This window comes from Glycine soja, chromosome 4 (assembly GCF_004193775.1).
Source record: "Glycine soja cultivar W05 chromosome 4, ASM419377v2, whole genome shotgun sequence".
NCBI classification, from domain to species: Eukaryota; Viridiplantae; Streptophyta; class Magnoliopsida; order Fabales; family Fabaceae; genus Glycine; species Glycine soja.
Window position 1 is genome coordinate 51,080,968 of NC_041005.1, and position 27,912 is coordinate 51,108,879.

The 27,912-nt window shown below is 32.2% G+C and overlaps 2 protein-coding genes and 1 pseudogene across 5 annotated transcripts; all 3 read right to left on the minus strand.

Annotated features, from left to right (window-relative positions):
• Positions 1-2,572: 2,572 nt before the first annotated feature.
• Positions 2,573-11,872, minus strand: LOC114410395 (beta-galactosidase 16-like). 2 transcript variants are annotated; one of them, XM_028374332.1, is made up of 18 exons: positions 11,508-11,872; positions 7,529-7,624; positions 7,291-7,403; positions 7,036-7,102; positions 6,729-6,821; positions 6,378-6,521; positions 6,196-6,290; positions 5,959-6,064; positions 5,758-5,842; positions 5,557-5,675; positions 5,208-5,369; positions 4,891-5,069; positions 4,696-4,787; positions 4,361-4,470; positions 3,915-4,007; positions 3,541-3,645; positions 3,165-3,310; positions 2,573-2,922 (listed from the first exon to the last, which is right to left on the minus strand). In XM_028374332.1, exons 1-18 carry the CDS (start codon positions 11,673-11,675, stop codon positions 2,805-2,807), a joined length of 2,091 nt encoding a protein of 696 aa, XP_028230133.1. In that variant the 5' UTR covers positions 11,676-11,872; the 3' UTR covers positions 2,573-2,804. The 2 variants fall into 2 exon arrangements, with proteins under 2 accessions (XP_028230133.1, XP_028230134.1); XM_028374333.1 differs by lacking the exon at positions 6,729-6,821.
• A 2,697-nt stretch (positions 11,873-14,569) lies between these two features.
• On the minus strand, positions 14,570-17,398 carry LOC114410399 (annotated as a pseudogene).
• A 1,724-nt stretch (positions 17,399-19,122) lies between these two features.
• Positions 19,123-26,790, minus strand: LOC114410400 (F-box protein 7-like). Of its 3 annotated transcripts, none has more exons than XM_028374336.1 (11): positions 26,652-26,790; positions 26,263-26,349; positions 26,020-26,132; positions 25,338-25,454; positions 25,158-25,254; positions 24,418-24,491; positions 22,886-22,939; positions 22,667-22,795; positions 22,471-22,529; positions 20,240-20,450; positions 19,123-19,455 (listed from the first exon to the last, which is right to left on the minus strand). In XM_028374336.1, exons 1-11 carry the CDS (start codon positions 26,665-26,667, stop codon positions 19,396-19,398), a joined length of 1,017 nt encoding a protein of 338 aa, XP_028230137.1. In that variant the 5' UTR covers positions 26,668-26,790; the 3' UTR covers positions 19,123-19,395. The 3 variants fall into 3 exon arrangements, with proteins under 3 accessions (XP_028230137.1, XP_028230138.1, XP_028230139.1); XM_028374337.1 differs by having other exon boundaries at positions 22,691-22,795; positions 26,652-26,789; XM_028374338.1 differs by having other exon boundaries at positions 22,694-22,795; positions 26,652-26,783.
• Positions 26,791-27,912: the final 1,122 nt, after the last annotated feature.

The following is a 27,912-nucleotide window of genomic DNA, read 5'->3' on the forward strand; positions in this document are numbered from 1 at the left end:
GCGTTTTTGTGGCTGTTACCGGAATCAGAACGGGAGCTGTGGGGTTCAATTCTGGCGGCTTTGCTTCCTTCGCGCGTGCTCCAAACGCCACTTTTCTATTAGGCTGTGCTGCGCACGATGGGGTGGAGATACTTGAGATGCTGTATTTATGTGTTTCTTTTTAGTGTCTCCGTTGCTTTTAATTATTTTACTTAAATATTAAAATACTGGTTAGTAGTATAATACTCTTTAAAATACTGATAGTGATTAATAAATTAAGTAATTCTCTAGTAGTATTTCAACATTTATATTACTCGAAAAAACGTCTATATTATATAAGACAAATTTTTATTTTATATAATTAAACTCATTATAAAAAGATATTTTAATCATATTATAAGTGTAAAATATCTTTCTGTCAAAAAAAAAAGTTACAAAGTATTCATCAAATTTATTGAAATTAATATCTTTTAAAAAGATTGAGTATTTTTTTTTATCAAGATTCACTTGATCTAACCAACAGAATGATATGTACCAAAAAAACCAACAAAATGTTGGTAATACATTTTAGATTTATGGTTAGTAATTTAATTTTTTAAATAATATTATATTAATTATTAGTAATTTTTAAATAAAAATATCAACCTTTAGTTTAGAAATTTGACACACACGTGTGGCGGGTAGGCTTACAAAAAGTTGTTACTTATGCTTTACTTATTGATTGGTTATTGCATCTTGTGGAATGTTGTGATTATATCTGGAGTTTATGATTGAGTGTTAATTTGGATGTTTCTTTTTTAAAATCCCGCGGGTAAGATTGCCACCAAGTATCTCGTGTTGCAGAGGCTTTTGTAACCAAATATGGTAAATATGCTGGCTGGGCGCAGACTCTATTGTTCATAGCAGAATTGCCTTAACATAAGGCCCTCTTACCTTCGCATTTGTTGACCGTTAAACAACGCAATGCTGCAAAGATAGAAGGCAGTGAAGAAGTTGGTAAGAAAAGCAACTTTAGTCTTTCGATCTCGACCTTATAAATTAGGCATTATACATTCAACTTTCAGGCAGATATTTACTATCTTTTCTTTTTTTCAACTAGAGTGATATCTACAGATGGTGTGGCTCTCAGGATATAAATGGGCAAGATGTGGGTTTGACAAGCTGTTTTCAAGAATTCATTAAGTAGAACATCACACTGGTTTTTCTATTACTCGCACTGTCGACTGCTCTTCCTCTGGCTTTTTTTTTGTTCTCTGCATTTTATTAGCTATGATTGATCTGTTGTAAGTTGTAACCAATAGTTTACATCTTTCTTCTTCATTAGAAAAGAGAAAGAAAAGAAAGATGTATTTTTCCTCATGTTATTTGACTTGGAGTTTTACTTTCCCTGTAAATAATTACTTCACCTAATTGATTGTTTACTTCTTAGCTCCTGCTGATAAAAGTACTTATCTTTTGCTCATTTGGTTCTTATATGTGTAATGAACACACTATCTGTTTGAACATGTTCTTTTTCTTTTAATGAATATTGATGTGTAAACATGCAGTTCCTCAAGTGAAATGGTTATATAAAATTTCGAGTTTTTGACACTTCCCTTAATGTTTTTACTATAAATTGTTGCATGCATGACATTAAATGGTAGCAACCTATTTTTTTTAATATGCTCAAAGGTACTTCGCGAAGGGTAATATTCACACGGGCATTGGTATTGAAAACTAATATGATTTGCTGAGTTCTTCATTGCAACTTTCTTTGTGTGTATATACTATTACCGTGTTAATTTTTTTCCTTTAGCTCATAACTTACGCTCCTTTGAAATGTACTGTTCTCACTGGTGCTTCCACTTTCATAATTGAAATCCTGGATAAATGTACTATAGGAGTCTTATGTAAAACCCCAACATCTAGGATTGGTATTGAAATATAATGTGATTTGTTGAGTTCTCGATTGCTACTTGCTTTGTTTTTATACTATTACTTTGTGCTGCTTTTCTTTTCTTATTTTTCCCTTTTCCCCCTCATAACTTACACTCCTTCAAATATTACTGTTAAATCCTGTCTTTCCTCCTTCATAATTGAAATCCTAATCGAGTGACTTTCTCCCGTGCACTCCATGCTAAATAATATTCGTGAAGCTTTAGTTTTTAACCGTGTTGAATGGTGTTGAGTGACCCATATAGGCAACGTCACCTAGTAGGATGAAGCTTCTTCTTCTTCTTCTTCTTCTTGTATGATCAAATACTATATATCATTACAAGGTCCCAAGTAGGTTTTAGGAACTGGGGTATGTTATACGTGAATAAATATGTTCTGTTGTAAGTAAAAAAATTCTTCATGTGCATGTCGGAGACTAATAATTATTAGGTACGTTGGCAGTGTAAATCTGAATTTGAAGGTACGAAGAAAATAAAGAATTAATTATTCAAACACAAGGAACTTACAAAAGTCTGTTGTTTTAGTTTGAAAAGGTTTTGTACCATAAGAAATGATCATTTAGAACGCCTAGAAGTTATTTGTTTGTTCTTGTTTATATTGTGTAATTTGTATTAGCAGTTTAATGATGACAAGTATCATCTGCCAAGAGAATGGATTCTTGTTGACAAGGACAACCAATGAAGATATTGAAAATTCTACACAACTAATGACTGTTTGTTTGTCTCTAAAACATCCCCTTTTTATTTTGGAGATGTCTAAATATGTATCTAGGGGAGGGAGAATGAGATACAGGGCCATGCTAACGTATTTCTCCTTTAGCTATACATCTGAGCTCTCTGCATCCACGTAAGAAGATAGAGCATTCTTGTTTACTCATGATGTGTGATCTTTCACTGTGATGTGATGTAAACTGTGTCTAGAGTGATCCCTAGTGGGTTCCCAGTTTCCTCTTCTAGTAGAACTAGTAGGTTCCCAGTAGATTTTAGGAGGGATCGGGGTATATGATACCTGAATACAAATGTTCAACTGTAAGTAAATAAATGCTTGAAATGCAGGTAGGAGACTATAATTAGGTAAAATCTGAATTTCTAAGCGAGAAGTAAATATATATATATATATATACATAACTATTTTGTATTATAATAATTCGGGGAAAGGGGTTTCTGAGATCAGCATCCCTTGGCGTGTTTTGCACAAACTATTTTGGGAAATAGGAGTTTGAAAAAAAAAAGTGTGGTATAGGAACATACCATTTCTGTGAAGGTGTTCCCTGTGGTGTGTGGAAAGATACCCAATATCGACCGATACCTTGACCATTAACCCAAGTATATCCCTTTCCCATTGAACCAAGGTTAAGCACTACTGGATCGTTACCCACTGGTGCATCAAATGTGGTCTGTCAATGAGTTTAGGTAAAATATTAGTGCACCGTTAAAATAATACTGTAGATAAATGGTGAGCAGTTGTGAATTGTGATGGAAAGTGATTTCAATCCATAATAAAGGGCAGTGACAAACTCGAGCATAAAGGCCTTTCAACATGTTTAGTTGGATTCGCCTCAATATCCATGTTTGGTTGAGGAAAAAATGGAACAACAAATTTAAATGATGATAATTGATAATATACCTTATACCATGTGAGTGGCTTAGTAGAGCTTAGGAAACTTTCCCACTTAACTTTACTTGATCCACTAGCTGTGTAGATTTGCAATTTTTCTCCTAGCAACCCAACCTTCATGCAAAAATTCAACATCAGCACGCAATATGATTGGAATTTTAAAGACACATTTCTTATAATTGAAATTTTAAGCAGTTGATAATAAATTAATGTTAATATATAGGCGTAGATTGACTAGAAATTTTAAACAGTGTAGGAAAAGCAATGTATGTTAACTAAATTCTGAGAACTACATTGAGAATAGTATGTCAAGATAATTTATGATAGAAGAGACATGATTGATAATTGAGGTCTCATTGCAGTCTACTAAGTCAGCATTTCACCTGATATCCCCATGCTTGATTAGTGAAATCTCTGCCTTGAACTTTCAGACTACGCAAGCCAGCAACTCTGCCCTCTAGATATGCTCCCGAGTTCTACATGCAGAAATAAATATACATTTCATGTAATCAATTATCTTTCTTTGGCCATGATATTGCCTAATATTTATTTCGTATGATTTTAAACAAACGGAATCTGATTCTGCAAGCGCATTCCAGGCAGATATTTGTTCAATAGTAAAGGATGCTTCACTATAGTCTTTACCGTGATCTTGAATATTCCTGGTAGAAGAAGCATCTCAAATGAAATAACCAGGCATATTACCTGGTACTTCATCTTTGGAATTGATAAATAACATGAAGATTATCTTAATATGTTCTTTTTAAGTTGTTTCATTTACTTGTTGATGATGAATAAAAAAAAAAGTCACAACAATTGATACAATTACCGGCAATCCAACTGTTGCACTGAGGAAAGAAATATTGTTCATCCCGCTTATAAGATTGAGTTTGTTCTCCATGACAAAGGATACATTTTTGTGACTTCCGTGTTTAGAACCTAAAGTTAGAAGCATGTATAGAGCCCAAATGTTAGCATCTCAACTTGTATTAATGCATTGAAAGATAAAAGAAAAAATGTGCATTATAATATAAAGAGATATTTGTGTAATAACCAAGTCTGTAACCATAATACCATATGGATACAGTTACTTCTATAAAAAAAAAAGATGTTTTCCTTCTATCCTAAAACATGGGATCCTCAGGGTTGAGGTTTAGAGCTTGCCTACTAAATTTCCATTGACGAAGGCATGCAAAACATGTCCGTGGCTGTATGCACTAAGAATGGATTGAGCATTGGCAGAGTTGTCATAAAGCCTGCATGAGCAAGACGTCAACATGAATCTTAGTAAAGAGTAATTATGGTATAGCAAACATCTTTAAATGCAGCTGGCATTAAGTACGTATATTGCTATTTTACCTGAATGTGTACCACAAATAGTCAGATGTATCTTTTGCTGTGCTGATTTGATCTAATAATGTGTTTGCTCTTAATGAAGTATCAGCAAAGCTGGGGATGGCTTCTCTGTACACTTTCCATTTTTCAGCTGAATTGAACTGTAACTGCGATTTCATTGCTCTGGCATTTTGTGCGCGTACCTACAAGTGCATAAAATATGAATTGCCTTTTACTAGCATCATTATATCTGTATAACGTTGATACAAAGAATAATGATCAAAGAATGATAGCAAAAAAAAAAGAAACTGCCCAGTATGTATTGAGCATTTGATTTTTACCTTGGCAGTGTTGAAGGCTACATTCTTGCAGTCTGGTAGAATACTGATTGAATTGGGGGGTAATTGATATGGAATATTTTGAAATTGGATTGTGACACTCCGATCTTCAGTATTTTCCAGGAAGGCAGCACATTCTATTGAGCTTCTTCTGAAAACATAAGCCTGAAAAAGAGTGATGGAAAATGATGGATTTTGTTTGGAAGATTCATCTTTTGGATTATAAATTTGTAGTTTGCGACTCAAATACTAGTACGGTTATTCACCTCGTGCTCGATTCCCTTTTTTATGCTAGCTAAAAAGAAGATAATAATTGAGGAAAATAACCAGGCGTTCTGTTTAGTTTTCTTACGTTTTGTTGTGTGCCCAAGCTGAAGCTAGTTTGAGTTCCATAAAGTAGAGAATTTGAACATGACTTGATTGCTTCATGAAGCTCCTTAAGATGTCCCCATTTTGGTTCCCTAACCAAACCTGCTTACCTTAGCATAGTCAATCACGTAGTGATTCGATATCTCTACAATTTTACTAACACGGAGAAAGGAAAGAAACATACCATATTCATCAAGTGGAGCTTCGTCATAATATGCCGTTACTACGAAAGCAGAGGCTATTCTGTCGAAATTGGTTCCTCCATGGTACTGCGACAAATCCATCATGATACTTTAAAGACAAAATAATGTCTTAAATGCTGGGGATAAAGAGAAGGGAAAGAAAAGAGAAACGGTTACAGCAAGGTGGTGGGCAGTGATGATACCATGTAGTAATTGACATAGCTTCCTCTTTTTGCAATGAACAAGGCAACATTGTATGCAATGTCTTCAGCTGATCTTATGTATGGTACTTCACCAAAGACTTGGTAACTACAAATTTTCACGTGAAATGAATGGCATTAGTCTTTTGAAATGCTTTGATAACTAAAGTTTGCCCCTTTTAAGAAAAAAAATGGTTTGTAAATAAGTAAATTGTGATGCAGAATTTCATAGGAACGTACAAACTTGTCCAATTCTCTGTCCATAGTGAAGGCTTGTTAGGCGAGTTAGGGCCCTTGAAAGTTTTTCCACACTGCATGCCATTGCATGTGTTGATCTGCAGATTACATGAATTCCTTTTTAGAGATGTTATAATATAATAAATTTAAATCCATAGAAAGTAAAATAATTCTTAGAGACTAACCACCGGATCAGGAGCATTATCTTGCTTGCACATTACCCAAGGCACACCAGTTTGGAGCCCCACGGCCATTTGGGCAGCCCAACGAATATAGGACAGTCCTTTCTCGTGAAATGCCCCTTCAACGTTCCCATACTCGTTCTCAATCTACATTGACCATAAACTATTTAGTGCATGTTTGTATTTGCAGCCACACGAAATCCCATGTTGTTTCATCGCAGAAGTATCAAAGTTGATACTTTTGAAAACGTAAGTTGGACTGCCGCTACCGGCAATCCAAACATGCCCTAAAAGAAAAAAAGCTCGGATTGATATATAATTGACAAGTCTTTGTTGTTGCTTTCAAGTTTAAACCTGAGATAGTATGATAGGCCCTCCTTGTGAAGCAAAAAGATTGGCTGATTTCATTAAGTTGACTATTTTCGCAGTGAACCTTTGCATGTGGAACTGTCATTAATGAATTGTCTGTTAATAACTAATTTGACTGAAAAGTATAGCTGAGAGTAAATTGTGTTAAGTTATAAGGAGACATGGCCCAGATACTTAATAATTTTTAGAGCAAGTTGGATAAAGCAACAAGAGACAGAGTAACTACCACGCTTATGTATTTCAAATAACAGAGCTAGAACTATAGAAGGGTCACAAAAACTAGATTTGATACCTTGAATTGCTCATTGTCAGATCTGAATACGATACCCGGAATATCATGTAACCATAACGGTAGACCCCTGCACCAACAAAACCGCGAGTCAGTTTCTTCTATTACGTAACCATTATCATATTATTTAGTATCATCGAAGTCTCCAAAAGTAACCTCAATGAAAACAAAATATGTTTTAATTCATAGCTTGATACCAATTCCTTTGTGTTGGAAAATTTGTTAGCATAAGTAGTAATAGCTGGAAGGTGGACTTACCCATATGTACATTCACTCTCAATGTATGGTCCAATTCGGAGGGTTACATATAAACCTTGTGCTTGAATTTCCTTAATGAATCTCACTATATTACGCATTCCTCGAAAGTCATACTACAAACCAAAAAAAAAAAAAAAAATCACCAACATTGTTCAGCTTGCAAACAATGAACTTAAAAAGAAAATACAGGGCAAATGACAAATTAAAGATTGATGTAGACTAGTTTGAGTTTGATCACCTGGCCTTGTTGAGGTTCGTGAAGGTTCCAAAACACATAAGTTTGTATGACATCTAATCCACCTTCCTTAGCTTTGGCAATTAAATTAGGCCACATCTGTTCAAATTTAGAACAAATTTCATTTAACAATTTTGAGATGTTTCTTTCTTCATGGTTGCTCTTACTTACCCCCCCTTCAAAGTTCAAACACACAACTGCTCTATACAAACAATCCTGGCTTTATTTGAATCTAGGCGATTTTAAATTTGAATAAATCACTATGTGAGCTTCTGCATTATACCTTAATATTACTATACTGTATTTTTTTTTTTTGTTCTTTTATGGTCGAAAGTAGACAACTTTCCTCCATTCATAAGAAAAAGTTAAAATTAATGTCGTTTATGTTCTTATCATTCTTAATAGATTCGTAGTTGAGCTGTTAACTATCTAATGTTTTGTACTGAAATGCCAATAAATAAAGCTAACCCATAAAATTGATTACGAAGTATACATGGACGAGTTGTCAAAAAAAAAGTATACATGAACGAATGGCTTAATTAATGAAGATTTATTTTATTTTTTTCACGTGAAAACTAATGAGTATGTCAGAACAACATTATAAGCTAATTATGGTCGACCAAAAAAAGGTAGTTATGTGATTTTATGAATACTTATTTTACTATATATTTGTAGTAAACAATATATAGGTATTCATAAATCATGTGTTTTTTTTTGTAAACATATTCATAAAAAGTGATATTTAATCTTTTTTTAGTGTTAACATATAATATGATAAACATTTTTTAAAAATTTAATAAAAAGATTATGACCACTAAAAATTATTACTATCTATGAATTAATTTACATATAATGATGATTTTTAACTATTATTATATTAAAATTAATTATTTTAAAATTTAAGACACTAACTGTGTTAACGTTAAACTGAAGGAACTTTGGAAGGATCAAAATATGACTTTTAAATCATAAGGGAAAAAAAAGTAAAAATGACATTTAACCTGCAATAAAATGTAATTTATAAAGAGACTTTAGATATAGTGTTCTCATTTTTATAATAATAATTTAGTTGGCATTAGTATTGGACCCAATAAGAGAATTTGAGAATATACATACAAGTTTGCTACAAATTAGGTGTCATGAATCAACAAACTAAAAAATTTAAGCATGCTATTTTTTTAAATTATATCTCTATATGATATGCTTTTCCACATAAGAGTTATTTCAGTTTAAAGCACGGATAATACACAAAATCACTTATCTTGAACTTAATTTCAACTTTTTTCCCTAAAAATAATGAGACAATTAATAATGGTCTAAAGCTCTAGACTGTTTTATCATAAAAGTTCTAACATTATGCTATGAACCAATAATTTTAAAAACTTAAATTGTCTATCCAGGACACAAATATTTTTTTAAAAAAAATACGTCTCTAACACAGGTCCTTGTAACGTGGTCTACCTAAATTTTGAACCTCCTCCGATCCATTAAGCATAATAAATATGTGAATTATTTTAATATTTTATTTTAAAAGTTATATATCACTATCTCTCTAACAGGTAGGCAGTAGGCACCATCCTAAACTACCATACAAGTTTGCTACAAACTAGGTGTCACGAATTAACAAAGGAAAAAAAATTAAGGATGCAATTTTTTTTAATTATGCTGTATCTCTATATAATATGCTCTTCTACACAAGAGTTCTTTTAGTTTAAAACACGGATAATACACAAAATCACTTATCTTAAACTTAAATTCAACTTTTTTTCCCAAAAGATAAGGAGACAATTAATAATGATCTAACTCTAATTATTTGATCATAAAATTTCTAACATTATGCTATGAACCAATCATTTTAAAAACTTAAATTCAATAAATTGTTTATCGAGGACACAAATGATTTTTAAAAAAAAAATACATCTCTAACTTGAGTCCTTGTAACGTGGCTTACCTAAGTTTTGAACCTCTTATATGATCCATTAAGCATAATAAATATGTGAATTATTTTAATATTGTCATTATCTCTAACAGGTGGGCACTATGCCAAACTATCATATCTCGTCTTAGTTTCCCTTTCAACATTATGGGTGCATACTTGTGATCTTCTAAAAGTTAACCTTTGACAATAATATATGAGTTGCAGCCAGTGAGGGGTTCTAAGGAAGGGTTTAAGGGTTGAAAGGAAAAAAAGTTATGAGTTTGAATTTCTCATTAACATCTTAACAAAAAAAATTAACATTGACTGATAAAAAAATATGTCTTTATCATCATCAAACATCCCATGTAATAGTTCTAATATAGATTGTAACTAGAGCAAACTAAGGTTCCTAATTTTTATTTGAACATGATATTTTACAGGTAATTACATTAACTCTTTCATGTCATGTTCTCTCTTATCACTTTCATACTCAAACATAACTAAAAATATCTAATTTTAGACTAATTAAGAATTTCAGTCAGTTCATTTTTTTTATTTCATACAAAAAAAGATTTATATTTCTTTACTATTCCTAATCATATTTATTGGAGATAATGCTCAAATTTAAACTTAAGAATATTTTTGAAATAATGAAATTAAATATGATTATTGTATTAGCTAAAATTTACTTATATTTCAATCAATTACCAAGCCTACACTGCAGCAGTATATTTTTTGATGGGGTAATCGTGGGATTCCTACTTTCTGGTTATAGTATATTTAGGTGGGGAGAATCATCTAAATATCATGTAACAATATAGGTTTGGGATATTTATTCATGCTTGTATTTTTCATGTATTTTGGAGTGGTATTTCTTGTGCCATTTCCTTTTAATGATATCTTTTTTCAGATAAAAAAAAAATATTTAGCCCCTCTAATAAGAGAGTTTTGCCCCGAGTGTAAGTCCACTACAAAAAATATAAGACTCCAATGAGTGTAGAGGACTACTTAATTAGATTCAGTGTGGAAAAAAGCCCAATCCTATCGGCTTGACTACAATGAGATCCGATCCTTGATTGAAAAACTAAAGGAGATGAGTCAAACCTCAAGATGGATGAAGAAAAATGGAGTGAAAGATCGGAGTTCCTTAAAAAAATAGTGTAAGTCCCAACACACATAATAGTCAAACTATATATAATTAAAAAGAACAAACTATAGTGAGAACGATCTATCTCTAAAGGAGTCAAGGGTCTCCCTAATTAATCCCCATGTGAACTGAAACCTACACTGCTACACAGATGCCATTGAAGTATAAAAAATGATTACCAAGTTAAATAAAGCACGAAGACTTCATGTTCATAGTTCATAAAATAGAATTAGAAGACCGTGCAAGTTGCTTGTATTATTTATAATAATAACACTGAGAAGAAACAGCTTGTCTTCCAGATCATGCCAATCTTGATTCTTTTACATTAATTTTTGAAGAAATGTATTTGCACACTCAACCATTTATACACGTAATTAATATCCACAATTTTCCTCTATTTTCTTTCTATCATATTATATATAACGTATCTATATTTTATTTTATTTTTCTCTCTAACAGGGGTGTCGTTGAACAAGTTGTTGGGGTGTCAAATAACAATTTTTGTTAATTTTGTACACCCATTAATAACTTTTTACTCCTCTTTTCTCTTTCCACCCATCAAATTATTTAACATTCTATAACGAAGGTAAAAAAGCGTAAAACAAAAACAACGTGAACCAACCATAGCTGCTGCAAGAGTAGTATTCCGAATAATGGAGCAGTACTGTTTGATATTTCTTACCTAACAAAGACAACGAAAACCAAATGACTCCCTCGTCACTATCTCTCTCCTGCTTATATGTTTCTAACATTTTTCATCTTTTTGTCCTCAACCCCAGAAACATATACCACATAAAAACATACCATGTGAACTATAGTAGCCAAAAAAGGAAAATCATAATTAACATATAAGCGTGAACTCATGGCAAAGACATAAATTAAGATCAAGAAAAGAAAAGAACAAAAAGTGAGGGTACCTGAGGAGTGCTACGAGGATAATGAATTGAACCGGAGAAAAGGATTTTATGTTGGCCATCAATGATTAAGGATCTTCCGTCGTAGGTGACATTGTCACCATAGACGGCACCAATAAACACCCTAATTAAAATGAAAGCAAAGGAAAAACACCACCACACCTTCACCATTTCACCTCCAATATATATATATATATATAGTTGTCACTTTCTATATATATATAAAGCCTCCCTGAAGTTTGTAACTTGGAAGCGGATGCGTTTCCCTAGTATGCTTCCTTTCACACTCTCTGTGTATATGTTATGTCCTTGGAAATGGAAATTGTAATAGTGATCTCTGTATTTATATTCACTAGGTTCTCCCTGAGTGACTCGCTACAAGAAGTGATTCATATACATTAGTATAGGGAATTAAAATAACTATTTAATTATATATATATATATATATTTACCCCACGGGCCCACAAGACAAGGTTTCACGTATAAGAAATTAACCAATTTGAGGATTCTTTTTAAATCCATTTCATTATGAAATAATTAATTGATATCTACAACATTGAGTAAGATTTTCTCGTATTTTTAAATAATAGGACATGGTTATCTTGAAAAAAGAAAGTAGCAAACAAATGGTTAATTTTCATAGTTTTATTATTTCAACGTTTAAAAAGTTGAGATATGTATAGGTATCTTCATTTTTTAAATCGTTTTTCATATGCAACTTAAAAATTAAATATTCTTAAAATAAAATGCAATTTTTTATTGTTAGAATTTGGTTTTCGCAGAGATCTTTCCTGTTAACAGAAAAGAAGGTGATCAATGATAATGCATTTATGAAAAAAAAAATGATTGTTGTAGCTTGTCTTCTTTAGTAACCGAAAGAGGCAGAAAAAGTTGTTAGTTATTCTGGATAAGTAACTTTATTTTCAGTACACCATTTTTATATTTTCTATTAATTGCGTCAGAAAAAGCAATGTGTGATAAGAGTTGTTATGTATGGATAAAAATAAAATTGAACAAGATAACAAAAATAAAGAATATATAATCTTCAGTACTACTTCATTATTTGAATGCACTGCTGTTTTTGGTTCCATAAAAATTAAGAGAATGCTTTAACAATATTTCTCGCTAGAAAGAAATGATTAAAAAACAGGAAAAATGCTATTTTACTTTAGTTTTTTTTTTTACTTTATCTTAATTTACTCTTTCATTTATTAATTTCTGTAATCTAATTTCTCGGTAAATAAAATCTTCCTCGGTTTAATTCTTTCAAGATAAAAATTTAATTTCAAATTCATACTATTATGGAAGACTAAATTAATTAATATGAATCCTGATACATAAAAGTTATTTGGTGAAAGAATGGGATTTTGAAACAAGAATATATATAGTAAGGGAATAAAGTAGGACTTTTGTATAAAAAAAATGCAATAATTAATAATCAATTATTAACAGATTTTTGTTAACCTTTTTTTTCTTATTTTAAATAGCAAGGGAATAACAGATTGCATTATGTCATGCTGAGGGAAGAAATGAGAATGAGTTGTCATAATAACTGTTCTTTGTACACTAGTGGTAGTAGACTTGATAATCGAACCTTAAAATTAGTTGTTTTGAATCATAAGCTCGTTTGCTTTTATAACAATTTTAATGAGTATATTTTTTTAAACTCTAATAAATTTCAAAGTATTATTATCTCACTCAACTAAAAAGTTATGATGGGACAAATGTATTATCCGCTGCACAAATAGTTTGAAAGATAGTTTTTGAGGAGTTAGCTACGGATTGCAGTAGCGTGCAAATATTAATATCCATGTGATGATTTTAAAATGGAAAATGTTTCTAATTACTTATCCAATCATTTTATATATTTTCACCCATGCACTCATGTAGTCATAAAGTCTCTAATTAACTCTCGCATTTTCATTATTATTTTTATACACAAAACAATCCATACTAAGTAGTAGCAATCTTTTAACAAGGTCCTATAATATTGCGTAGGAGATCGATCTCAATTGTTGGTTGAATTTTAGTTTGGTGATTTTAATTATAAAAAAAAGAAGAAGAATGAAGGCATTGTTTAATTGAATGATGAATTAGATCACCAAATGCAGACCAATACTGCACCTATTCTATGCAGCAGCAACGACAATAATAATATTCAACAGATGAAAGGATCAAAAAGATATTGCAACGTTAAAAGCTATACGTAGATTCGCATGAAGCGCAAGGAAGAAGATAGTGGCAAATGGTGAAAACCGTCACGTGACAAAATAGCGATTGCGAGCACTGCATATATATTTGATCCCCACAAGAATTTCATATCTTAGGTTCTCTCTTGCTTTACGAAAATGCCAACTTTTTTTCTGTTGCCTTGCATTAAAAACCAAAATCTCTGTTGTAGTGTTTTTCTGAACTACGATACCAAAAACCCAGTTGTAATATTCCATTTTCATTGGTTTTCTACACCGAGGAAGCTACTCTATGCACATCAGCACATTGCGTTTGATTTGAGAAAAATGAAAAAGAGAACAAATGAAAGGAAGGTTTCTTTAATGTTAGTATCTTGTTTGATGGGTTCTTTAATTTGATTGTGTTTTTACTTTTGTTTTAAAAGTTATTTTATAAAACAATTTATAGAAATTGATTTATAGAAAATAGAAAGGAGAGAGAAGTCTTTCAAAAAAAATGAGAAAGTCATAAAACTGTAAGGAACAATATGAGTGTTAAAAAAATTATAAATAAAAACTAAAAATATATATATTATTTTTTGTTGTTATAAGGGAGGGTCTAGTAATGTACCCACCTACAAGAGATATGATTCTAAAAAATATGAAAAAATCTTTTATGACTAAGTGTTTGTCACTTCTTATAAATCTTAAGTGAGAGATTCAAGTTTGTAAGTTGATATAATAAGAAGAATATTTAAATTTTGTCAAAAAAAAAAACTTGTAATGTTTATTTATAATAATAAATATTTTTCGAATGTTTCCATGATCTTAATTTTAACCAAATATATTTAATAAACTAATATCCTCCAAAATTAAGACTGTAAATACTCACCCTAATTCATAAGTACTAAATAATATACCTTGTAAATGATCACTCAAATACACTTTCATTTACCCTTAACCTCCAGGCCTTTAGGCAGAGGACAGTTAAGTATTACGAAAAGTTACACTGTACAATAAAAAAGTAACAAACTTGATTATACACATCGATATATCATTTACAGGATCCATGAGTTAACCTATACCGGGTTTGAAATTGAAGGCACCTCCTGAAACATCTCCAGCATTAGCTCCTTATCTGCATAAAACTTCGTACCCCATTGCCCGGAGGCTCTTCGCTATGCGAAGGTATGGGGTATCTGCATGCAGGAAAAAATTATTTATTTCATCTTTAATATCATGTATCTTACCAAATTGAAATAAGAACACCAAACATCCTTTCTTTAACTTATGCAATTGATAAAGCCAAGCCTCATTTAGCTTCTCAAGAACATTTCTTGTGCTGAGATCTTCCAGAAGGCTTTCCTCACAGATGTCTTTGAGACTTCCAATGTCATTTATTTGCAGCTCCAAGCAATGCAAGCCGGTGTTTCCAGAAATCTTCTTGCTTGATTGTTCCATACAAGTAACTTAGAAGAGCCGTGCAGGACTCAAGTGACATGTCTTCTATATGAATTGTGGAGGACTATTTTTCCTTCAGGTTGAGATGATACATGCTCTGGAACACTGGAGAACTAGCTGAGAGAACTGCCTTATGAGCTCTCAATGTGCTGCCATCAGCAGTCATGATGGTTAAGTCAGCGTGTATAGCCTCATCAAGCATACGAGAGAGGCAACGAAGAGTGCTATTTTGAAATGCAATGGATTGAGAATTTCCATCAGAAGGCCATACAGAACTAGTTTCTCCACCCTGAGTTCAAAAGAAAAAGATCATAGGTTAAGCAGCAACAATCTGAAACTAGTTCAGAAGTTTACGGATAATTCAGTTTATGGATAATGCAATATACTAAGAAAGTAACTCAAACCAACTTCATGGGTTGGTATTCAGAAGGTCATCTGCCATAATAATCACCATAGGTTATACTTACAGAAAAGTACTAACAACACACTTTCTAATACATTTCTTTTAGTACACCCTCTATTATTAATTAAAATATATTAAAAATTACACAAAAAGTGATCTTAATAAAAAGTGTGCTTAAAAGAATGGGTTGAAAAGTGTGTCGATAAACAGTTATATATTTAGAGGGAAACTAGTATATTTCTCGAGAAAATATATAACCATTTAGCACATCAATATCATATAATAATAAAATAAAATCAGGTATAGGAACTCACATTCGGAGGGCATATCTTCAGGTCTAGAAACTCAACATCAATGATGAGGCGACCAACAAAAGTCGTATCCACAGGCCAGACAAAGTCATCATGTGTCCTAAGCAGTTTTTCTTGAACTGCAGCATTGCAAGCAAAAGGAAATGAAGTTACTAGCTGGGTCAGTATTCCACTATATAATCTTGAAACTGCTATAGCCAATAGGTAATTGCAATTTCAAACTTCTTATTTGCCAATTTGAGTTGCAATATGCAATGATCCCTATTTCTTCTTGGCAAATAAAGAGATGAAGACAAGGAAGCCTGTCATCAGGCTCCGAACTTCAGGTATAAATGAAAAAAAAAAAGGCCTTATTGATCAAATAAACAGATTCGGAAACATGGGTTGACTCGAATTAAAGAGCAGGGCAGGAATGGCATAAATTTTTCTGTAGATGTGTTAAATGTGTGAAAAAAATGCACAGTTAGGTTGAAACTTCTCAAATTTGTAAAATCAATGAATAACTATATTCTGTAGATCCTGCAACTTATGATAATTGATAACCATAATTTTGAAGGCCCAAGTCAATGGTCTTGGCATTGATGGCAAAACCATAATTAGTCTTCCTTACTAAACTAATCTGGCCCTGATGGGCGATGGCAAAATCATAATTTGCCAAATAAATGCAATTTATGTTTCGTAAAAGCAATCCCCATTTACCACTAATTGTCACTCGCCCGTCTCTTTTGGGATGCATTCCCCAATAGCAATCACACAGCAGACAGCAGTGAACGAAAGTGATTTCCCTAATTGCATGCAATAGCCAATCTTCACCAATGACCAAACCACTAACCCACAGGCAAATCACATAATTTGAATTTTTTTAAAAGGAATAGAAATTTACCACTGTGCATAAAAAAAAACTCAATTCCTTTCTCCCATGTTTTTACAAATAAAATGAACATAACAAACATATCAGCTACATAAAGAAAACATAATATTAGATGTAAGGCTTGATAAGAGACAATTGAATAAGAAAGAAGAAGAAGGTTGATGCACGGTATACGTAGGTACCTACCAGGGGAAATATGAAGCTGCGGAGACTCGAAGAACGAATCGAAAAAAGGGTGGATTATCCTTCAAAACCTGCGAAGGTTCAGGAAAAAGATGTATGTAGAGGTACTTATTCCTCACTGTTGAAAAGTACCTGATCAGGTTCAAAGTGAAGATCATTCATTTCAAATACACAAACACAAACACATAGTACGCACCAGTTCCAGATTCCGAGCTTGAAGGGGTCAGATTTTTTGTAGGAACAAGGTCCAAAGTTGTCGATTTTCCACTGGGCTAATCTGGCAAGCGTCTCCACCCTATCACCCATGCCTTTCTTCGTCTTATGACATGACAAACACCAAACCTACAACGTTGGACTGTGTCTAAACCATTTTGACTTCCAAACTTATGTCATATACCATAGTATATAAGAAGAAGAGCAATTATAAATTCTCCTGTAACATCTACTCACTCATTATATCTTCCGATAGGGAAAAAAAAAAGTAAGGAGACGCTTAAATAATGTTATAAAAATCGATCCGATCATCCATATAATGGAAACAGTAGATCAGTGATGAAATTGATTAATTAATTTAGCTTGATCTGATAGATATATATTTTAAAAAATTAAAAATAATATAACTAACATAATTCAAATTTTAACAAATTATAATATAATATATATTATTATAGTATAAACATGTAGTATTATTACTATTATTCATATAATATAGTATCAACTTGGTTGGTTACTATTTCCCATTTTTATAGGATTTTAGCTAGCAATCCAAACATAATTTGATGAATTCGGTCATGTTGTTTTAGATCTAATGTACAATCAATTGGATAACAAGTTTGAATTTGTGACATCATCATCTCTTAATTGAACTGATTCGATCCATCAATCTGAACTAATTTTTATAACTATACACTTATCAATAGTTTAATAAATTTTAAATAAAAAATTTCCATTATACTATAATAAAAACTTTTTATTTTAAATTTCTTATTTACTATTTTAATTAAAGATACTAGTTGGCAGGACCTAAAAAAGTATGAAACACTTAATTTATTTAATTTTGATATATTTTATATGTAAAAATATTATTTGAATATAAATTATTTTTGAAGTATTTATTTTTTCATTCAATAAATTTAATTTAAAGTATAACAACCGTGATATATCGAAAGAAAATTTGTGGATACTTTGTAAGCAAGGTTAATGGCGTTTAGCATTAAAGCATCTTTCTTTCTCTCCTTTTTTTTTTCTTTATTAAAAGTGAAGACTAAAGTAGATAGCGCTGCCTTTTGAAAAGGCAAATATGCCGAATGCACCAATCATTCGAGGGTTAATTTAATTTCAATAATATTTAAAGGCATTATTTCTATTTGAGGAATATTTGTGACTCTTGATAGCTTTTACATTACCATTCTTGGTCTGCGTCAGTCGGAACTCAACGGCTTGTTTCACCTTTCCATTGTAAAAAAACTAAAAAGGTTGGAGCCATGAGAACTTAGCTCTTCTTTGATAAACTGAATTTTATAGTATATAAACAAAAAATTATTGATGAATTATCATATTCCCCTATTATATTAGCTTTAATAAATTATTTAAACATTTTCTGGTTAAGAATTTATCCAAATAACTTTGTAGATTAAACTTTACAACAATGGAGTTTATTTAACAATTTTTATTAAAATAAGCACTTTTTTTTGTTTATTATCTAATAGAGTCATAGAAGACCATGTTTCCATTTTTGTCTCATCAAATGCATGTGAAGACTTACATTCAGTCCCCTTTTGAATGATTTGCATTTGAATGTAAAATACCTTGAGGAGATAGGTAGCTTCATATCTGTATGAGAAATTTAGCTCAGAAATGAACTTTGATTTCCTATGGGTTTTGTTGACTCGATCTACAATCCAGCAGAAGATAGATGCAAATAATCAGGGCAAGCATTTTAAGTTTATCTGTCTCTCAATGTTATCTTTAGCTCCCTTTATTCCTTTAGGCTGTTATCGTTATGTGTAGTGTATTATTGTATTCAGCTTCATAATTGTTGTCATATGATACGAATGTTCAGCTTCTTCAGTCTCACTGTCGCATGTATTTCATTTGCGCTACGTGTACCCATAGTATGGTTTTCTATCCAAGATGTTTTGATTGGCAGCAAGTCTCCCCAAACCTAGACAAACAGCATTGAGGAGACATCACATTTCTAATTTATCACCCAATTCCTCTATAAACACGTTAAACACATCTTACACAATTCTTTTTTAGTTTTATTACTTCATATCCTCAACAAACGAATCCATGACTTGCAAAAAAATTACAATTATTCCCGTTATCTGGTGCATAAAGCAGGATAAAGGGTAATTCCGCAACTCGAACCAAATCAATCTCATCAGGCCATAGTTACACATAAACATACAAATAATAAATTTACAAATTCTATGACCTTAAGTTATGGATTATTTACAAAAGGACCAGTTCTATTCTGAGGCATCATGATAATTCAACCAGGTACAAAATAATCCATTTTCTCCACCGGAAGATTCAAAACAGACGTTTCCACCTGTACAAAAGGTCAAATGTTTAAGGAGTATTCAGATTTCAGAAAGAGGTGTGATTAGAGCAACAACGGGAAATATTAAAACAAAGAATCTCTTCTTTTAAATAAATAATTGTTAGCCTTTCCTGTGGTATTATCACTTGTGTTAGAAGTGTCAACATGCTCCTCGATAAACAAGAGACAAAAGTAATTTAAAGAATTGAGAAACAAGAATGACTAATATTAATATGTCATCCAATCACCTACATATATGCCAGTAACTAATGGATGCTCTTGCAACATTTTGATTTTTTTAAACAGGTTGGGAAACGTAACTTCAATTATAGTAATTTCTACGAACACAACATACAAAATTGACTAAAACAAGAGTTAATAGACTTTATAATGGGTCAGTTTGTTTAAACTTTATTTATTGAAATAAACACTTATTTTAATAAAATAAGCAGCTTCCTGTTTTTTAATGTGTTTGTCTAAGCTGTTTTTGCTTAAAATAAAAGTTTTCTGTTTATTTTAAGAAGCAAATCATTTTAAAAAAAAAAGCGCTTATTTTAAAGTTACTTTTTTAAGTTTAAACAAACTCGCCCAATATGACCTTTATACCTTTATTGAAAATATAGCATAACCTAACCTAGAATTTTGGGAATTTTTTTACTATACAACGTTTTAGACAATATCAGACAAAAACAAAAACCAAGATGTAATCATTATTGAAGCCAGAGGCTGATTAAAAAGTTCATTGCTCAATTTAGTTGCTGAAACCTGAAGGCTAATGAGAGAAAAATTGTACCTCTTCAAATGGAACAAAGACAAAGGGAGTCATGCCCCTCTTATGTGAGACAGCTGGTACATCTGGGTTGTGTGTTTCATCATCTTGCCATCCTTCAACAACTCCCAGAATGTCCTCCTCAGGTGCACTTGCCTCACTACTGTTTACACCACTAGTGACAAGTGAGATCAAATCCATCCTATTGTTAGCTCCTGATGTTGTTCCCCTTATCCTATAACACACGTAAATCAACATAAGCATAGTGCAAAAGGAAAGTTCAATTCTTACTGGCAGTAAAGATTAGTTTCAAAACAATGAGAAGAAAGTTATAAAAGGATGCAAAATCCAACAAATTGCATAATTTCTCCTCTCTTTCACTAAATGCAAGCTAATTTCAAAAGATACATAACTCTTCTGTTTTTATTTTCAACTATTCACTCAAGAACTGTTCATATTCATGATCTTCCACCACTTTTAAGAGCCTAGTGCACATTTCAAAGTGATGTAACACTTTTAATAATCTTACATGGGAAGGAATTCACATATTGAAGTATTAGGCACTGATACCATTTTATAACCTTTTCTAGAATACAAAATTAACAAATCTAATTACTAAATCATGTGATATTTTGATGACTAGTCATACCAAATTTTTAGATAAATTGGACATTCATGAGTAAGTATCTCATAGTTAACATTTATATTTTAAAAATAAATTATATGCTAAAATAAATTAGTAAGATGAATTATAAGCTAGCTTTTATATTTTATGGAGTTTTGTAGGCTTAATATACTTAATAGGAACTTTTAATCCAATGATTGGATTAATGAAATTCATCATCCATAAAAAAGTTATTAAATGATGGTATGACTTACTCTTGTAGATCCCCACTCACTTTAAATTACATTATCTATTTCGTTTTATTTGTAGTGATGAAACATTCTTTTTTGCTTCTTTTTAATCCATGTAGCCAACCTTACCTAGTGGGATAACGTTTTTGTTGTTGCCAATGGTCACTGAACAACTAATATTCAGGCTAGTAGTCACTGAATTGCGGTATTTGTGTATTATATCTCGGTATCATTATATTATTCTTGAATCTGACTCTTCGAAAGTGTTGTATCTCATCTTGTAGGGGTAGTGTTCTTTTTTGTCATCTCTATGGTAACATTATTGGGGAGGGGGGACATTTTCCTAATTCTCCAACAAGATTGGAATTTTAATCTAATTCATGTGCTTTGTGAAGGGAATCTGAATTCCTTGATAAAACAAGGTTTGAACTAACTCCAACTTTGGATTAACATCGGCCAACATTGCAATTAATTTTGTCTGACTGCGTATTCTCTGTTGACCCTTTTCAAGCATCCTATTTTTCATTGTCAACTTTATTTCACTAAAGTCAGATAAAATGTCACACGATTAGCATGTAATATGTCATTGAAGCTGGGTTAGATTTACTTAAGACATGAGTGATGATGAGTTGGATGGTTAGGATGTTGGGCCTATTAGAACCCATATACAAATGTCTTTGGGAACTGTTGTAATTTGCAATCAGTTATTGGCTTCCAAATTGGGCCAAGACTAATGTGAATCTCTCAAGGTTCTGACCTAAAATTGATTTGTTTCGCTTCTAAGCTACCTCTACTGATTATTAACTACTGTTCTTTAATTGTTAGTTTATTACTACTTTTCCTGCATCACACAGATCCTTATCTTCAAACTCAGTACAAATGTCAAAGCATTACAAAAAGCCTCAGAAATAATACATGAATGTTAACCAACACAATGGTAGTTATTCCTGAAAAGATCTGTGCAGTGCTCAGGTCATTCTTGTCCAAAAACAACTTATTCCATCCTTTTTTTGACTCCCTTCACAAGCATAAACAATGATGCCCTCTTATTCCATAATCCATGCTGAAAAGGATATACCCCTACTGTTGCTAGCTTCTTTTTTTTTATTTGGCATGGGCGAGGGGAGGGAATTATTTTGAGGTATCCATTGGATATTGGTGAACTACAATATCAAAAGTCAAAACAATCTTTAACTTATTACAGTGAAAACATTTCTCTAAATTCAACAATCCTCCACCTGTTGAAGATAATTTTATCTATTTTCTTACATGGTAAGAGTATAATGGCACATCAAATCCCAACCTAACAAGATATGAAATGGTAAAGATTTAATTTCTGGTTCTTGATGTTAGCTTTACTTTTCAACAGGACATGTTAATCAAGCAAACTCATTAAATACCTTAAGCGTATCCTCAAAACAGTAGGTCGCATGCCTGGATACAACACTGCAGCTTCAACCTGCAGTAATGGCATCAATTGCAAATGCCTCAACATCCGTATGAAGAAATATAAATATTATGCAATACATTTGCCAGAAAGAGAATGTCTACTCAGATTTGCAAATAATGATTAAAGCGGAGATGCAGATACTCAACTACATAATTTGACAAAAATAAGACAACCTTGTCATCTGACAATGTGTAGTGGCCACCAAAAACACAGTCTGCTTTAGATGAACGGAAATTCATGCACTTTGCCACATCCTTGACCTTCTGAGATGAATTCTACATAACACAAAAATAACTTCTCATACAATCAGATAGAAGAAAGCATATATATATATTAAATGGATTCAGACAGCACTGAATTATAACCTTGTAAAGGAATCGCCCAGATGGAAAAAATCTCAAGTATCGGAAATAGCAGACCTGCAAAATATGGATAAAATTTATATACAAAAATAAATATGTGAATACATGACAGACTAAAGATTTACGTAAGACTTGCTGCTACAACCATTATTCATATACTGAAATTCGAGGAAAATATATATAAAACCCACATCCCAATACAATTTTAAATGGGTTCAGGAAATCTTCCTAGATGCACTGTTTTGTTACCACTTGCCAAAAAAAAAACAGAAAGAAGATAAAAAAAAACACAAAACAATGATTTCCCCTTCAAAATTAAATTTTACAAGTGAAAAAGACGCATCCAAATAGCATTCTGTATATCCAGATCAAACAACCAACATTGCATACATAAAATAAATATGTAAAACACATACCAAGAGAGGGAGGGGAATCAAATTTTACATTAAAACTCTCAAGTGCTGAGGATGAAATTGAAAAGACAAGACAAACTCCAAAAGCATTCCACTATATCAAGGATAATACAATACACTCACCAGTTTTCTCCAATAATTATAATGATTTATAAGGAGAAATCTCCTATTCAAATACTATAATACTATATGAACATAGTACCAAGGAGCACTAGAGATAATACCCACAAATCCCCTGGTGTACCCCTACATGCAGGTTTTCACTCTCAAGAGGTTCTGACAAAAACATTCTAAGTTACAACTATATGATTTCATTTTGGGAATTATCATATCTCAACCACCAATAGAATCTGAAAGTAGGAAAGTGATATACTTTCTAATTGAATTTGTATGACCAAGAAGCATATCATTCTTCTAGTCTTAACACTTAATGGACAAAAAGAAGGGCTAGCAGCTCCAACTAGTTCTTGAGGCTACATGGACTTAAAAAAGCATATTGCAGGATTATATAGACTTATACTTTCATTTCAAGTATATTGCATTTAAAATCTCACAGGCTCATCACATGAAAATGCTAGGCTCCACTATTGTTTAGGATTTATAAATTCACATGCAAATTTATAGTGTCAAGCACTAAGTGTTTGTAACTTAAAAAGCACTTGACATTATAAACTGATGAAGTTATATTTCTAAGTAAGGACTAAGGAACACAAGAGGGCTGTTTGGTTTGTTTTCTGTCTTTATTTTCAGTTGATAATTTTTCATTTATAATGACAAAAATCTCATCTTGTATTCTTTTTCTTTCTTGTCTTCAAGTTTTAGTGAAAGAACTTAAAAACAGAATACAGAATGGAAACATGGTAACAGTTTTGTAGTTATTAATGAAGATGTATGAACTGAAAATGAAATCAGAAAATAAAGCAAATACCTTCTGAAACTTCCACTATTTTATGACTATGCACACTACTACAAGCATCTTATTCCTAAAACATGCTATTGAAAAATAGTTGACAAAAAAAAACGAGTTAATCACATGCCACTTAATGACACGATAACAAAGATTAACAAAAGCAAAAAAAGAATGTCTATCACCTAGCAATACAAGTAGATATTGATGCCTACCACATGTACAGGATTAGTGATTTTCCACTCAGCAACTCCAGCTCGAATGTAGGTATTTCTACTCACATAAAGACCTGAGATGTGGGAGCATTGTAAGACAAAGAGACCTATATAAAAACATAACATAAAAAAAATTGGAAAATCATGTGCATTTACTTTTAGCATGAATTTAAAGTTCATTTTCCTATTTTCTTCTTTTCTTTTTGACCTTTTGTAGTGAGGGGGGGGGCAGGATAATCATTGTGAGTATTAATATGTCCACGTTAGCTAGGAATATGGCCAGAATACTCCTTATAAGGTTTGAGCAATCATCCTCCCTTAAGCCAGCTTTTGGGGGTCCAGTCCTTTTCTAATAAAGAAACATAATCTACGATCTATCAAGTCTTAATGTTAGGCTACTTACAAATATCTGGTCCTGTAAACTTTGTGCTCCAACTGTCTTAGGCATGGAGGGAGCGTGTTAAGATGTCTCACATTGATTAGGAAAAAGAAATATGGCCAAAATATTCCTTGTAAGGCTAGAGCAATCCTTCCCTTTAAGATAGCTTTTAGGGTTGAGTTAGACTTAATCCATTTCTAATAAAGAGAAAGAGAATCCAACATCTAAATATGATACATTTCGATGCAGCATTTGTTCAAATCAGAATAAAAAAATTCAACCATCGTGCAGCAACCCAGCATAGCCAATCAATATCAGGAGCAAGAAATAAAGTTATGCAATAAGATATGGTTGCTCTTACCATCAGTCCGTAGCCTTGGTCGTGACAGCCACATTTTCCGCCAAGACCCATCATATTTTGATTGAAGTATCTTATAGTTTTCAACAATTCCAGATAGCTTCATAGAAGAGACTCCATAATCAGAAATGTAATTTTATATGCAGTAGAAATTCTATATTCAAAACCTTTTATTGAGTTTACCTGCCAAGCCTTCAAGCATGCATTGCGCCAAAATACAGGGTTACGAATTGTGTACTTCCATTTTCGACATACACAAGATGCCCTCCCCAAGTCATATGGAGTCATTCGAGCAAAAACCTATAAAATATATTCAGTAAATCTCTCAGAGTTTGTTCTTGTATACAATAATAAACCTTTTAGCACATGAGTTTTCATGCATCTAATTTGTTCAAAAATCAGGAAAAGGACTTAAAGAGAGGTTCATAGAGGTTTCAAACAAGTCAAAGATTTAGGTCATTGGTACTCTGGTTCTTATTTTAAGAAAAGGTCCCGAGCTCAAAACTGTAGGACCAATGACAAGGCAAAATCAATTATCATGTTATTTCACAAAAGTGCTACTTGTGTGTGTGTGAGAGAGAGAGAGACAGAGAGAGAGAGATGATTTCAATAATGTAAAAAAATCCTGATAAGTTTCAGCATAGCAAGAAAACATTTGTTGACATGTTCTAAACTAACTTCATAAACATGAACAAACTGTCCCACATCAAATACTTAGACCACACATGACTGATCTGAAGTAATACCATACAGCACAGAGTAACTAGTCCCATTGTCACTCCCACACAAGACACAATATACTTCCACCATAAAAAATAGCCATTAAGTCAATGAAAATTTTTTATAACTTGATGAAATGAAACACCTCAAAAAGCAGCTCATCAGGTAAGGAACGATGTATAAGTGCAGGATCCACATAAGGCCTCCTACTAGCACTCCCAACTGGCGCAACAGGTCTCACGTTAACTCCATAAAGATCTGAAGCAAAAAGCAAAGCAGCAATGACAAGTGAATTTGACCACCCAGCCATACAGAACAAATGATTCAACATTACAATACAAAAATTGGAATAAGGCCAAAGTAACCATTGTAGCAGCATGACACATACCAAGCCATGGCCTCCTCGTAACAAAGTAGTTAACAGTCTCCAGCCTCAAAACTGACTCGAGTTCAGAAGAAACCGCTAACGCAAAATCTGTGAAAGGACAAACACACGCATAAATACTCGTCCATAGAAAACCAATTTCCAAAACACGAAATGAACTCAATTGCATGTTTAGCTGAATCGCCCATCTTTAATTTCTTTTTCATTTTGTCAAAACTTATAAAACCCAAAACAAAATCAAGAAAGTTCATGCAATTAGTGGATACTCAAAACCAAAAATGATAAATTAGAATAATTAATCTCGTGTGGGAAGAGTAATTCAAATTCAAAATCTATATAAAAAGTCGAAGAAGAAGAAGAAAGCGAAAGTGCGGAGTGAAATTGACGTGTACCTGAACCAGAAGCCATGGGGGAATGCAGCAACAGAGTGAGGTTCCTTCACGAATTTCTCAGACAAATGGAGAAGAACGACGAAAAAAGGAAATGAGCTCGGTAACAATTTAAGAACAGAACGCCTCAAAACGCTGCCGTATCGACGTAGGCCAGGTTCGTACAGTACGCGCCACAATACTTTGGCGGGTCCTTTTATTGAGATCCCACTCCATTGTTATCCAAAGAAATTGTTACCATTTATGACCAAATAAAAATAGTTCACTAAATTGCGTCTAGATAAATCCAAGAGTGTTTTTCAATAATATAATTCTTTTTTTTATAAATTATCATTTAAATATTTCTAAAAATGTAGAATTTTAAAAAACTTACTTGTATCAAAATTTAAATTATCTTTTTATTTAAAATAGTTCACTAATGCCAGAATTTTAATCTTTTTAGTCAAAAATACCAACTGCATGAATTTTTGCCAATGTTAATTAATCTGCATTTTTAGTGCAAAATTTTTATGCCACCAACTAATAAAAATTATGCTAAATTTAAGTTTTAAAATAATTACTATAAAAATTAATAAATTATAATATATGATTAGATGATATCTTATTTGTATATGGATGCAAAAATTAAATTCCTGTTAAAACATACAAACTTTGGCTGTCTTTTTTTTTTATCGGTCAAAAAACAAATTAGGCTCTGTTTGTGCTTTACTTCTCTTTTTTTGGAGTTTATATTATGATATGTGTGTAACAAATTGCTTCATGTACCCAGCAATTAATGTGAAGGGGTAAAAATATTATTCACTTAAAATTTTAAAAAGTCATCCTCCCTCTTTCTCATTTTGTATGTACGCATTTGCCCATTGTATATTTGTATTGCATTTGTGTGTTTGTTGCAAGGATTCGGAGAGATTGGAGCAATCCGTATGAGTTATACATCTCTCCAAAGTTATACACACTACACCTTTTGTGTTTCACCTTTTCTGGAGGAGCACAGATAAAATTTAGATTAAGGCAGGAAATTTTTCGAAGTTCACTCTTTAGAATAACTTTGCCACAAACATCAAGTTTTTCAAACTGTTTGGATATGGTTTTCATCTCTTTAGTTATGTTGACTTCAGGCTTAGATAACCCTCGATCTGAAAAATTTAGGCTCCACCAAAACATATGAATTGTGTCAAGTGGTATGATACCAACAACATATCTAGTCAGCTAAGATACACATGAAAGACCATGAGTAGTTCTCATGATACATCCACAATGAGAA